At 33.2% G+C, this 14,304-nt stretch overlaps 1 protein-coding gene across 3 annotated transcripts in view; it reads right to left on the bottom strand.

The window, feature by feature from the left end:
* The window catches only part of LOC122026908 (protein HIRA-like), a 43,957-nt gene extending 33,566 nt beyond the window's left edge, over positions 1–10,391 (bottom strand). The window contains exons 1-6 of one of the 3 annotated variants that reach the window (XM_042585640.1): positions 9,986–10,389; positions 9,021–9,296; positions 8,645–8,896; positions 8,426–8,534; positions 8,137–8,323; positions 6,988–8,047 (exon numbers count right to left, since the gene is read on the bottom strand). In XM_042585640.1, the coding sequence (XP_042441574.1) occupies positions 6,988–8,047; positions 8,137–8,323; positions 8,426–8,534; positions 8,645–8,896; positions 9,021–9,296; positions 9,986–10,093 (1,992 nt within the window). In that variant the 5' untranslated portion in view covers positions 10,094–10,389. Of the gene's footprint in view, positions 1–6,987; positions 8,048–8,136; positions 8,535–8,644; positions 8,897–9,020; positions 9,297–9,985 lie in introns of all 3 variants that reach the window. The other 2 variants (XM_042585641.1, XM_042585639.1) reach the window with 2 other exon arrangements.
* Between the last annotated feature and the right edge of the window lie 3,913 nt (positions 10,392–14,304).

Below are 14,304 nucleotides of genomic sequence, written 5' to 3'. Positions count from 1 at the left end.
CTACATAAAATTGCGTCCGAATCTATGCCAAATCCTATGTCTAGCCTGTGCATCAAAATCTCAACTCTATCATTGAGAATCACTTGACAAGGCATATTTACGGAAGAAGATATTTGTCCCTAAACTAATGCAAGTCAAGAATCTATGCCAAATCCTGAAAATGAGATAACAATTTATAATTCTTCATTAGAAGTTAAAACTGAATCACATATAGGTGATGAGGACCTAAGCCTTCTCAATGTTGTTAGGAAAGGAAGTAGAGAACATACAAAATAACCTTTATATCCTCTTAGGAACTCCGTATCTTTTGAACATCTTTCATCATCACATAAAGTATTCTTGTTTAACCACCATTATCATCTCTACCACCATATCTTAGACATTATTCAATTTGAAATAAAACAAACCATGAATGAAGAAATAAATGCATTAGAGAATAACCAAACGTGGGAATTGGTGAAGTTGCCAATAAGAAGAAAAAAAATGTAAATGGGTCTATCCAGTGAAATATAAAAAAAAAAAGGCAGCCCGATGCACAAAGCTCCCGCCATGCGCGGTCCCGGGGAAAAATTCATTATACGCAGTCTTACCCTGCTTTTTGCAAGAGGTTGTTTCCAGGATTCGAACTCGTGACCTTTTGGTCACATGGCAACAACTTTACCGTTACGCCAAGACGCCCCTTCTATACAGTGAAATATAAAGTGAATAAATCAATAGAAAGAAAGATATAAGGCAATCCTAGTAGCTAAGGGCTATACTCAAACCTATGACTCATTATCTAGAAACTTCTGCTCCAATTGTAAAAATGAAAACGGAAGGAATTATACAATCTTTGCATCTAATTATAGTTGGGAGTTATAATAATAATTTAATGTCAAGAATGTATTTTTGCACAGAGAGCGAGAAATTTATATGAAGGTCTCACTGAGATAAGGAAATAATTTGGATGCTCATATTGTATGTAAATTGAAAAAAAATCTTATATGGACTTAAGCAATCACCATGAGCATAGTTTGGTATATTTATGAGAATTATAATTGCCATAGCAGTATAAACAAAGCAAGGGGATTGCATTGTTTATTGATCAATCTTCTTCGAGGGGAGTCACAACGCTCTTAATGTAGGGAGAATCACAAAGGTCACGCTCTTAGTACATGTTAATGATATAATAGTAATGATTATAAGGAGAGACAATTTAGTGTTTGGTGAAGGAGTTTAAAATCAAAGTATTAGGAAGGATGACATTTTTTAGATGGCTCACTCTGAACAAGCTCTCCTTAAAGAAACAAGCAAGACAACATTGCAAGCCATCATATGCTCCAATATACCCCAATACCTAGATAAGGAAATGCATCAATGTCTCATAAGAAGACTTATTTATTTATCTGCCTCATACACCTCATACACAACTAAACATAGCATACAAAGTGGTTACTTAATTCATGCATAATGCAAAAAAAATTCATTTGAAAGCAACTCATCAAGTATTACAGTATCTCAAAGAAGGGGTATTTTGTTTCCAAGAAATGGAAGTTTAGTGTTGAAGGCATATATGGATGAATTGTTGATTATACTAGGTCAACAGTTGCAATGGTTGACATAAGGTAACCTTTCTTAGAATTAACCTCGTGACATGGAGCAAGAAACAATATCTGATAGTGCAATCTAGTGTAGAGGCAGAATTCCGAGTAATAGCTTAAAGTGTGTGTAAGCTACTTTGGTTAAAAATCATCTTAGAATATTTAAAGATCAAATGGGATGACCCAATGAGACTATTGTAATAATAAGTTTGTGATTAGCATAGCTCACAATTCGGTCCAAGTACAACAAGATCAATCGAAAGAGACACTTTGTCAAAGCGAAGCTAGAGAGCAGATTATTTATACCCCTTATATATCTAGGCAACTTGTAGAAATTCTTTTTTTTTCTTTTGTAGATATTCTTACTAAAGGATTAAGTAGTTCAATATTTTAAAGTATTATATCTAAGCTAGGAATAGTGTTCGAAATCTCGCCCTAGGCGGCCCACCTAGGCGTTGTGCGGCGGCAGGCCGCGCCGGAAACCAGTGAGGCAGAAGACCTAGGCGGCTGGACCGCCTAGGCGTTCCTCGGTGGTCCTCAGCAGGCTTCGGCGGACTTCGGCGGACTCGGCGGGCTCGGCGGGCTCGACGGGCTAGGTATTTTAGGCATATAAAATCGATTTTTAGATATTTGCCGAGGGCCCGAGGCATTTCGTTTCTTTCATCGCCGACTCTTCGCCAACTCTTCGTCTTCTCCGATCGCGACTTCCGATAAGTTTTTTTTTTTGTTTCTGTTAATTTATATTTTTTGTTTCTCGATTCTTCGTCGCAGCAACGCCGGACGCATCGCAGGGCGCCGCCTGAAGCGTCGACGGACGCGCTGTACGCGTCCGGCGTTGCTTCGAGCAACGCCGGTAGAGTCGCGATGCCTCTAGCTACGCCAAAAGCTTTGCGCGACGCTACCGGCGGCGCTGGAAGCAACGCTGGACTTCGCCGGATGCACCGGACTCGTCCAACGAAGCTTCTGGCGGCGCCGGTGGAATCCGCGCAGTCGCGCGAGTCACGACAGAGAGACGGCGTTTTCTTCTTTTTTTTATTTTTTTAGATTTAATAAATTAAAACAATTCCTAAGGAGGATAATTTCAATAATAGGGTTGATTCATAAAGCCTAATAAAATTACGACCCCAATTAAATATATTTAAAAAAAAAATTTATATAATAAATATTATTAATTTATATAAAACAAATTTAAATATATAAAATTCAAATAACCATTATTAATTTTATAATTTATATAATCAGATTTAAATATATAAATAATATATTAAATTTTTTAAAATAAATAATATTAAATATTAATTTATATATTAACAGATTTAAAAAATTATAATAAATATTATCATTTATCAGATTTAAAAATATAAAAAATATTTAAAATTTAAAAAAAATATAATACATATTATTAATTTATATAAATCATATTTATAAATTTTATATATTATTAATTTATATTAATCGGATTTATAAATATTAAAATTATATTAAAATTTTAAAAATTCTAATAAATATTATTAATTTTATATAAATCAGTTTTAAAAATATGAAAAATTAAATTAAAATTTTAAAAATTCCAATAAATATTATTAATTTATATATAAAAGTATAAAACAGATTTAAAAATATAAAAAATATATTTAAAATTTAATTTATTTAACCAAATATCTAATAAATTTTATTAATTAGATTAAGATATATATAAAAATATTTTCAGACTTGTTAATGACTTAATGTTATATTTCATTATTTTGTATTGTATGCCTGCATGGTATAATTAAATTTTATTATCATGTTATATCTTGTTATATATAATTTTTTCAAATTATCTGTTATCAATGGCAAGCAATTCATCTTCGACAGCATTTGTCACTCAACCCAAATCCGGGATTCTTAGAAGAAAGTCAAATGACATCGGATGGGAGTTTGGGATATTGATTGATCCTAAGAACCTCGACAAAATTAAATGTAAGTTACGTGGAAAAGCAATGTTAAGGAGAGTGTATAAGATAAAGGAGTACATTGGAAATATACCTGGAAATGTATCTGGTTGTCAAAAAGCATCTCAAGCAGACAAAAATAAGTGCAAACAGACTATTTTAGAAGGGAGGAACAGAAAGAATAACAAAATAATGGAAGAACAAAGTTGTAGAGCATAGGTGGTTATTTCTCTAGACGAAGAAGAAGGTCTTGAAATTGAAGGGATGGATGGAATTAAAAAACCTCTTCCACTTGGCCCCATGGATAGATATGCATCGGCAATTGCTCCAGAAAATGCAAGCTCCAATGGAAGTAAAGTGTTTCGCCAAAAAAATATAAATGAGGCTCTTTTCAAATAGAGAACTTACAAGTTCAACAATATGTTGGGAAATGGGTTTATGAAAATGGAATCTCATTCAATGCTGTTGATAATGATAGCTTCAAACAACTAATGGAGGCAATGGGTCAATTTGGACCAGGATTCAAGCCTCCAACTCAATATCAACTTAGGGAGTCATTATTGAAAGCCGAAGTTGAAAGAACAAAATAATTGCTGAAGAAACATGAAGAAGAATGGATGCTCGATCATGACAGATGCATGGAGTGATAGAAAAAGAAACATCTTAAATTTGTGTGTTAATTGCAAGGAGGGTACTACATTTTTAGAGTCTAAGGAGTCTTCAGACGAAGCACATACAGCTGAACTTATTTTTGAGTATGTTGACAAGTGTGTTGAACAAGTATGAGCTCAGAATATTATTCAGATTCTAACAGGCAATGTCACCAACAATATGGCTGCAGCTAAATTGATAAGAGAAAAACGACCTGAGATTTTTTTGAGTTCATGTGCAACTCACACGGTTAATCTCATGCTTGAAAATATTGACAAACTTCCACGATATAAAAAGGTTATTGAGCAATCCAAGTCTTTTACCATTTTCATCTATGCTCACCATAAGACTTTGTCATTGATGAGAAGTTTCACGAAGAAGAGAGACATAGTCCGACCAGGAGTAACCAGATTTGCATCAAATTTCCTCACATTGCAAAGTTTGATTGAAAAAAAAACTAGTTTAAGGGTCATGTTTACAAGTGATATGTGGGAGAAATGTAAATGGTCAAAAACAAACAAAGGAAAATTGGCTTACTCTATAGTGATGAGCATGAGTTTTTGGAATGGTGTGACACTTTGTTTGACAATATTTGCTCCTTTGGTAAGAGTTCTTCGATTGGTAGATGGAGATAGAAAGCCGTCGATGGGGTTTCTATATGGGGAGCTTCTTCAAGCTAAAGAAGATATCAAGGTGGCTTTGAACAACGTGGAATCAAATTATCAACCTATAATAGTCATTATTGAGTCAAAAATGAAGGATAGACTTGATACATCATTGCATACCACTGCTTTTTTGTTGAATCCTTATTTTTACTATAAAGATAGTTCTATTGCTCTTTATGAGGAGGTCGCGACGGGGATTTTTGAATGCATGGAAACTTTGCATGCCAATGAGTTAGATCTACAAGATACAATTATTAACAAAGAATTTCCAAAATATAGAGATAAGATAGGGTTATTTGGAAAAACATTGGAAGCAAAAGCATGTGAAAAAAATGATGATACATTTGATCCATGTGCATGGTGGAGTACATACGGTGCTCACACACCTAACTTGCTAAGGGTGACATTGAGGATACTTTCATTAACTACAAGTTCATCTGGATGTGAAAGAAATTGGAGTGCATTTGAAGGGGTAAACTTTAGGCTTTAAGTCTTTAATTTGTTTTAACTTTTATATTCAAGTTACTAACTATAATATATTACTTTCTCTCGTTTTTTAAGATTCATACAAATAAAAGAAATAGGTTGGATGCCAACAGGTTGAAAAATCTAGTATTTGTCCAATTTAATGCTAGATTGTTGAACAAACAAAAACGAGAAAAAGAAAGGAATGTAGATGTTCTTCTTGCAAAAGATGCTTCAAATGCACAAGGTTGGATTGTGGATGGTGGGGAAGATAATGAAGTTGAACTAGGTTCCGGGCTCACTTGGCAAATGGTTGATGAAGCAAGTGGAGCAGATGAAAATCTACAACCCGAAGAAGCTCTAGAGTGAGAGAACTTCATGAAGATGATTTTGAATCCGAAGAAGAAGACGAGGATCACAATAATGATATTGAGTTTGTGTCAGATGAAGAACAAGTTATTGAAAATTATGGAGAAGAAGAAGTAGAATAAATATGAGTCTATGAGATATTATTAGTTGTGTAATTTTGAACTCATTTTGTTAAGACATGATTTATGTTATTCAACAATTATATTTTGCTTAGTGGTTACTGGTTCACAATGCATTGTAATCTTGAATTGAACTATTGCTACTATTTTATAATGTTTTCCACCACTAGAGTTGTTTTAGCTTATAGCAAGGTTTTAAAATTCAAGTTGGATATATGTTCTACTGTTTACTACATGATTATGATAATTTACTGCATGTTCTACTGTTCACAATACATAGATCTCCATTGCTATGAAATTGTTTAAAACAACATTTAGATTTGCATCTGACATTGTCCACAGTCCACATGAATCAAGGGATACCGAGGAATCCGCCTAGGCCGCCCAGGCGCTGGTCTGCCGCCCGACTAGAGTCTAGCGAATTTTAGAACCTTGGCTAGAAATGATAAACATTTATTTACTAGCTTGAGGGAAAGGGTCCAGAAACATGATTTTGTAACTAGGGATTAAAGGATCAAAGTCGAGCTTAGCTATGATGAAACTTATTTATTTACTTATCTTGTTTAAGCTTATTTATTAAAAATATTATCAAGCTTAACTAATAGCTTTGTTTTATTTATAAACTAGGCTACACTTTTATCTAATTCTTGAAACTTATAGTATTCTATTATTTTAGCATATTATAAATAATTTAAATTATAGTTATAAATTACATCTATTTAAATAAAAAATTAAGAAGTAAATTTACAATTAAATTTCACACAAATTAATAAATAAATTTATTCATAAACTATTCATGAACATTAATGAACCAAACTTACTAGTATTCGAGTTTGTTTATTTTTATATTGTTTTCCTATTGAATGAACTTAAACAAGTTTTATCCAACTAAACACCAAGCTTGTTGACGAACATCCGATTCATTTATGAGATCATTAACAGACTAATTTATAACCATGAATATCCCTAAAAATAAGATTGAAAATATTCCATGATTTATGGGATTATGATTCCGTAAATTATAGAATATAATAGAGTTTGCCAGTTTCTATAAAAGGTTTAGTTTTTTAGAAAAGACTGTCAAAAAAAAAATATTTTACGAAAAATAAGTCATGTTATCAATCTATAAAAGAGGGTTAGGATCCCATATATTGGCATATATTAGATTAGTTTTGCATTAATATAAAAGTGATTTTTTGTGTACCTGTAGGCAACCATCATCACAACCAACAGCCCAAAAATTGGCATTTCCAGCTAAAACAGTGACTTTTCCAGATATGCGATCAGACCACAGAGTTTCAGATCCTTGTGTGCAACTTATTTCAGTTTCTTTAGTGGAAAATGCATTACCAACACCAATCATGTCATGGGCAGAATGCTCAACAGGCTTTGCTTCCAGGCAGATTGGTAAACTGTCTTCAGTATTTTTCTTATTAAATACTCGAATTGAAAGAGAATTGCAGGTTGATAGAAAACTTGGCATGCCTATACACCCTATATGTTCTACATTAGCCCTTCCATCAGTGCTAGTCAGAACTGGTGTTTTCTCGATAAGAAGACTTTCAGTGATGTTAGCTCTTGCAGTGATTCCAGAACGCTCCTTAGATCCACAGTTGTTAAGCTTGTCAGAATAGCTGTGTGTCTCATAGCTTCCACTAAATGGACGCTTTAGGGAAGCATCTTTTACCCCACCATCAGCAACTACATTTCGATTGTCCTTTGTTTGATCCAAGGCCAAGGGAGAGAATTCTGCAAGTTGAGCATGAACTGCAGACTGATTTTCCTGGTGTGCTGGAACTCCAACTGCTTCTGGTATAATTCGTTTTCGGCCATCAGGACGGCGATACTCTCTTTGTTTTGGAGGACTTGATAACTGCGCAGATGTAATAGTATTTGAACCATCGTTTATAGCCCCTCCATTTTTTCTACCATCTCCAGTCTGGGCATCAGTACTCTTGTGAATTGGTTGGCTAATAATTGGATTTACTGGATCAGTGGAAGCTTTTCCAGATATCTGATTTTTCTCAACAGTAGATGCTACTTTTTTGCTTGCTGTTTGCTTAGCTGAGACTGCTTCTAGCACTAACTGTGCAGCACTTTCTGCTAAGTTTGATTGCCTTCCTCTGACATCTCCATACCGACTTCTCTTTATTTCATCCAGCTCAGTATCATTTAACCTGTGTCCTAGCTCCTTCACCTCAAAATGAAAGGAGGCTACTGTGCCATCCAAAGAGCAAGCGAAAAGAGCATAGCCATCTGGGCTCCTGCCAGCAAAGAGATAAAATTAGGTTGGCTATGAAGCAGACATGAAGAGAAAAAATGGCAAGCTTGTGTAAAAAAAAAAGTCTATTACCATGATAAGTCAACAACACTTTGTGTAAAGAAGTGTTTAGCAACAAATAAGGGGCGGGCACTTGCCGTCGTCCACACTGTTATAGTACGGTCCTGACTTCCAATTGCAATAACGTTATATGGTTGGAGCTCTCTTGATGCAGCCTTAGAAGATCCATTGGTCCATCCAGCAGGTGCAGAGTTTGCTTCTTGGGAATTAGAAAATTGTTTCCGGAACATGGAATGGTTAAACTTTACCACAATAACAGGAGCGTTATGACCCAGGAAATCAAAGGTAGCAGACCATTCACCTCTTTCAAGAACAGGGGCTGAATGTCTAGGTTTCTGAAAGCCATGAGTAGTAGTGATGAAATGGCCACACGGTGACCACCCAAGGCGCCTGAAAAATGTAGAACCAAGCTGGAAAGAGAAAAGGTATTATAAATAGACTAGTGAAGGATGACATCTTTACTAACACATAGCATATAGGTTTGTGAAAAATGTTGCAATAACTAGCGACCATTACGCACCGACTTTGACCAGTGGCCTTCTGTCTTATGTGCCAAGCTCCAATCACTAGTTCTCCATATTATTACAGTTTTGTCATCTGACTGACTAGCTATGAAAGAACCAATAGGATCCCAAGTAACTCCTTTGACTAAGCTGGAATGCCCTCTTAGTACAGCAGTGCAGATGCCAGTGGTAACGCTCCAAATGTGAATAGTATTATCCAAGCTACCACTAGCTAGTGTTGAGTCATCAGGAGACCAATTGAGATCTACCTATTTTAAACATAATAGGAAACTCCATTAGACAAGCATAATCAAGACTAAATAAACAAATGTATAACATATTGGTGTTCATAACATAAAAAATTGAAATCTCAAGGGAAAATTTTCTAATTACCACATCTGCAGTATGGCCTCTCAATGTCATAGTAACTTTCCAATTTTCTACATCTGGAGGCTCTCCGCTGCCAAATTCAGTTGTACCAGATCCAGGCTTTTTCTCATGAATAAGAATTACCTGATCATCAGATCCAGAAGCAAGGAGCCTACCATGCTTAGCCCACCTGACACAATTAACTGATCCAAAGTGGTCCCGCAGTGTAGCCAGCACTTTAGGAGTTGAAGAATCATTTTCAGAGCCCCCCTCTAGTGATTTCATGTTCCATATTCGAACCTTCATGAAAACCAGGAGAAAATTAAAACCAATGTCCATTAATGTAACAAAGGTTGGTGTAGAAAGTACAACAACAACAACAACAACCAAGCCTTTTCCCACTAAGTGGGGTCGGCTGTATGAATCCTTTCCCACTAGGTTGGTGTAGAAAGTAAAATCATAAAATTGCTAGTTGCAGTATTGTTAAGTGATATAAATCTTTTGTCACAAATTGCCTACCTATCTGTCCTAATACTTGTATAATTCTGCATCAAAATTTAACTTAAACACAACCTCATCTACCCAAACACTAAGGGGGAAAAAAAGACAACATATAGAATCAGCATCCCACCAGGACAGTATACACAGTATAAACATCAAGCTGTTTCAAATCACATTCCTGAAGTGAAAATATATGTATATATATTTTAAACTGTCCATGGTAATAAAGCATTCACAAATAAGACTACGTACAAAGTAGCCAAACCACTGTAACTGGAGAATGCGAGCGCTCACAGTGTAAGCAAATGTCGAAGTCAAACAGGTGTAACAAATCTCGTCAAAACTAGTTAGCTACGTACACGAAGACGAGAATAGAGATACTAAATCAACTTGAAGTCATAATGGGGTGGTAAAAAGGAAAGGCATGCTTAGTAGAGATCACTAAAAGATTAGAAGACGAAAAAAAGCGTTGAAAAACAAATTCTCACCTTGTGATCACCTCCACCAGTTGCAAACCTGAGACCGCCGGCTTGGATATCAATGGAGAAGATCTGCATCCCCTCATGTCTAACCCAGCTAGGCTTCTCCGTGATCATCCTCTTCGACCCCTCCCACTAAGCCTTGAGCAAGACTGCCTGCCCCCACTTCAGAATTCGAATTCCCAAAACCCTAATGCGAGTTTCACAGACGCCAGAGAGAAAAAGGCGAGAAATCGGTGGAGAGGCAACTTCGAAACCCTAGAAAGCAAGAAGTGCAGGGAGAAGATTTTAGGAGTGTTTGGTAGTGACTACGAATCTAATTCATGTTTGAATACGATCAAGACGAAAAAAGAAAAGAGTGGTAAAAATCAATAAATCGCCATAACAATGGAGTTTGATGAACATTTGCCTTTGGATAATATTTACTGATGTCGTATTGGATATAATAAATTGACTGGTGTTATCGCATTAAATAAATAATGGAAAGTGTTTTTTAAGTTCGGAAATAATATGAGAAAAATATAAATTGCTTTAAAATTGATTAGTTGGAGTTATTAAAAGACAAGAAATATTGCAGTTTGAAACTGAAAGTGATTTAATATGTTTTATGATTAGATTAGTAAAATAAATAAATAAAACTTTAATAAGTAATAAGGGTCGTTTGGTTTAGAAGAATAAAAGTGGAATAAGAATTATAGGAATAGAAATACAAATAAGGAAATGAATTCTTATAATTGGGTAATGACTCATTCTCATGTCTCCCCCTTCAATGAGTTATTATTCTATTTTCAACAATCAAAATATTCCTTTATTCCAAAAATACTCTTGACCCAAAACTAAAATTTTCCCCTTTAATATCAAATATCAAAATATATTTATTTAATTTTTCTTTTATATCACTTTCTCTCTTCTTATTCTCTCTCATTATATTTTTCTCTCTCCTCATTTTATCATCCACTTTCTCTTTCATTAATCTCTCTGATCACATTTTCTTTCCTCTTTTTTCTCATTACACGTTCTCTCTCATCGCACTTTCTCTCTTATTAATATCTTCTATTACACTCTCTTCCCTCTATTTTTTTCTTACTATACTTTCTCTCTCATCATACTTCTTTTCTTATCATACTTTCTCTCTCCTCAATCTCTCACATCACACTCTTTTTTCTCTTTCTTCTCATCACACTTTCTCTCTCATTATGCTTTCTATCTCATCACACTTTCTCTCTCATTATGCTTTCTATCTCATCACACTTTCTCTCTCTGTAATCTTTCCGATCACACTCTCCCTTTTTTCTAACACACTTTCTCTCTCTTCAATATCTCCTATCACACTCTCTCTTCAATATCTCCCATCATACTCTCTCTCCTCATTTTTTCTCATTACACTTTCTCTCTCTTTATCCTCTCTCATCATATTTTTTTTCTTATCTTCTATCATCATGTTCTCTTCCATCATATTCTCTTTTCTCATTTCACTTTCTCTCTCTTCATTCTTTTCCATCACACTTTCTCTCTCATCACACTTTCTCTCTCATCATATTTTTATCTCACATTCAACTTTATCTCACATCTAATTTTTTCTCTTATTTTCCTTTAAGGGTAAAAAAGAAAATTTTAATTTATTCCGATAGAAAATATTTAACTAACCAAACATTATTTTTAAGAATAATGTTCATGCTCATACTCATTCTCATTCCATAATACTATGATTCTCATTCCGATTCATATTCCTAGAAAAGAATCAAACGCCCCCTTAGTTATTTTTTGAATATTATTAATGATAGTGTTGCATAAAAATAAATGGATTAGATCTAGGGAAAATTTGCATGCAGTCCCCATTGGTAAACACAACTTTGCATACACTCCCCATTGAAAAAAATCTTTTTTTTCACTCCCTAGTCTAATATACTTACCTAATTGCCCCTGATATTTTAAGTATAAAAAGTCTAAAAATGAGTATAAATCCTCTTAAATTCAGTACATTAAATTAGAATATAGTATATTTTCTATCAAATTGAGTACGATTCTTTTTCCACCTCAATTGAATGGAAAATATACTAGATTTTCTTTAAATGGTACTCAATTGGATGTAAAATATACTAGATTTTTTTTCAAATGGTACTGAATTTAGGAGGAATTATATTAAATAGAAAAAAAATCATACTCAATTTAATAGAAAATATACTCGATTCTAGTTTAAAATGCTGAATTTAATAAGAATTATACTCATTTTTAGACTATTTATACCTAAAAAATATGAAGGGTAATTTAATAGAAAATATACTCGAATATACTAGATTTTCTTTAAATGATACTCAATTGGATAGAAAATATACTAAATTTTTTTAAATGATATTTAATTGGATAGAAAATATACTAGATTTTCTTTTTACATAGTGTTGAATTTAAGAGGAATTATATTAAAACAAGAAAAAAAAATACTCAATTTAATAGAAAATATACTCGATTCTAATGTAAAGTGATGAATTTAAGATGAATTATACTCATTTTTGGACCTTTTGTATCTAAAAAATCTGAGGGGCAATTAGGTCACAATATTTGCATGAGGGAATTGAAGCAAATAAAACTTTACATGCAGGGAGTGGAAACAAAGTTTTTTATGAGTGGGGATTGCATGTAAAATTCAAGTTGTGATTGGGGATTTTTCTCTACTTTACTCTTAGATCTATATGTATTTGATTTTAAATAACTGAGGTTCATACGATAATTTTTTTTTATGATAAATTTAGGTGAGGGAGATTTTTTTTATTTTTTATTAAATGGTTAGAAATTAGTAGAAAAGTCCATCTATCAAAAAGAAAAATCTAATTCAATTTTAATTAATCTTACTATTTTATTAAGAATCTGTCCTCTTTACTAACTAATTTTAGTGAAGTCTAAAATAAAATTACGTTAATATTCTTTTTTCTTTTCATATCGAAAATAATTTCAAGGTTTATTAGTAATTTCTACAAATGCAACAATCATGAATCTAGAGTTCAAAACTCAGTTGTGGTATATTATTAAAAAAAATTCTCATTAATCAATCAGTGATCTAGAGTTTGCAACTCAGTTGTGGCGTATTATTGGGAATTTTTCTCATTAATCAATAAAGGATCTAGAGTTCAAGACTCAGTTGTGACATATTATTGAGAATTTTCTTATTAATCAATTAGAAATTTAGAGTTCTCTTTAATCCCATGTCTTATAATTCGCAACCGTGCAAAGAAGCTTCTATAAATACTTTGGGTCAGCGATGTTAGAAAGTTTACTTTTCTCAACTTTTTTGCTAAGATCAAGTATGATATTAAATTAATTTTTTATAAGGAAGAGTCTATTACAGTAGATTGCTGCTGGGATTCTCGGAAGTCACCCTAGCATTGTATTATTGTATATGTCTGGTGTTTTTTTTTATATTAGAGGAATGTTATGGTAAAATTTCATTTGAAACGATGTGGTACCCTAGTATTGTATTATTGTATAGGTCTGGTGCTTTTTTATATTAGAGGAATGTTATGGTAAAACTTCATTTGAAACGATGTGGTAGAAAGCGACGTAGCATAACTTGAAGGACATGATCGACTATGGATTTTTACATCCACCATTTTCCATACCATTATCCGCACACGTTCATATATTATTTTACACACGCAAGCCACATATAGCTTTGGTGGGGCAACTACCCCACCTCAAATATTTTTAAGTACCCTTAGAAATATATAAAATTATAAAAATATTAGAGTCTTGCCCCACTAAAAAACTAAAAGTAGGGGCAATATTTAAAAATTAAAACTATTTTCTATAGGTCAAGTACTCCTAGAAGTATATAAAATTATAAAAATATTAAAGTCTGCCCCACTAAAAAAATATAAAAGTAGGGGCAATACTTAAAAATTAAAACTATTTTATTAAGAATCTGTCTCCTTTACTAACTAATTTTGGTAAAGCCTAAAATAAAATTACATTAATGTTTAATTTTATTTTTATACTAAAAATAATTTCAAGGTTTATTAGTAATTCCCATAAACACATCAATCAGGGATCTAGAGTTCATGACTCAGCTGTGTTATATTATTAGAATTTTTCTCATTAATCAATCAGTGATCTAGAGTTATTATTAGGAATTTTTCTCATTAATCAATATCTAGAGTTCAAGACTCAACTGTGGCTTAGGAATTTTTTTTTTCATTAATTAATTAGGGATCTAGAATTCGAGACTCAGCTGTATATTATTTGAATTTTCTCATTAATCAATTAGAAATCTAAATTGATAATACTACAAACAGAGAAGTTTCTATAAATACCTTTGATTGACGATATTAGAAAGC

This window comes from Zingiber officinale, chromosome 10A (assembly GCF_018446385.1).
Source record: "Zingiber officinale cultivar Zhangliang chromosome 10A, Zo_v1.1, whole genome shotgun sequence".
Taxonomy (NCBI): Eukaryota; Viridiplantae; Streptophyta; class Magnoliopsida; order Zingiberales; family Zingiberaceae; genus Zingiber; species Zingiber officinale.
Note: the sequence above shows the minus strand (reverse complement) of the source record. Positions and strands in the feature narration are given on the sequence as shown.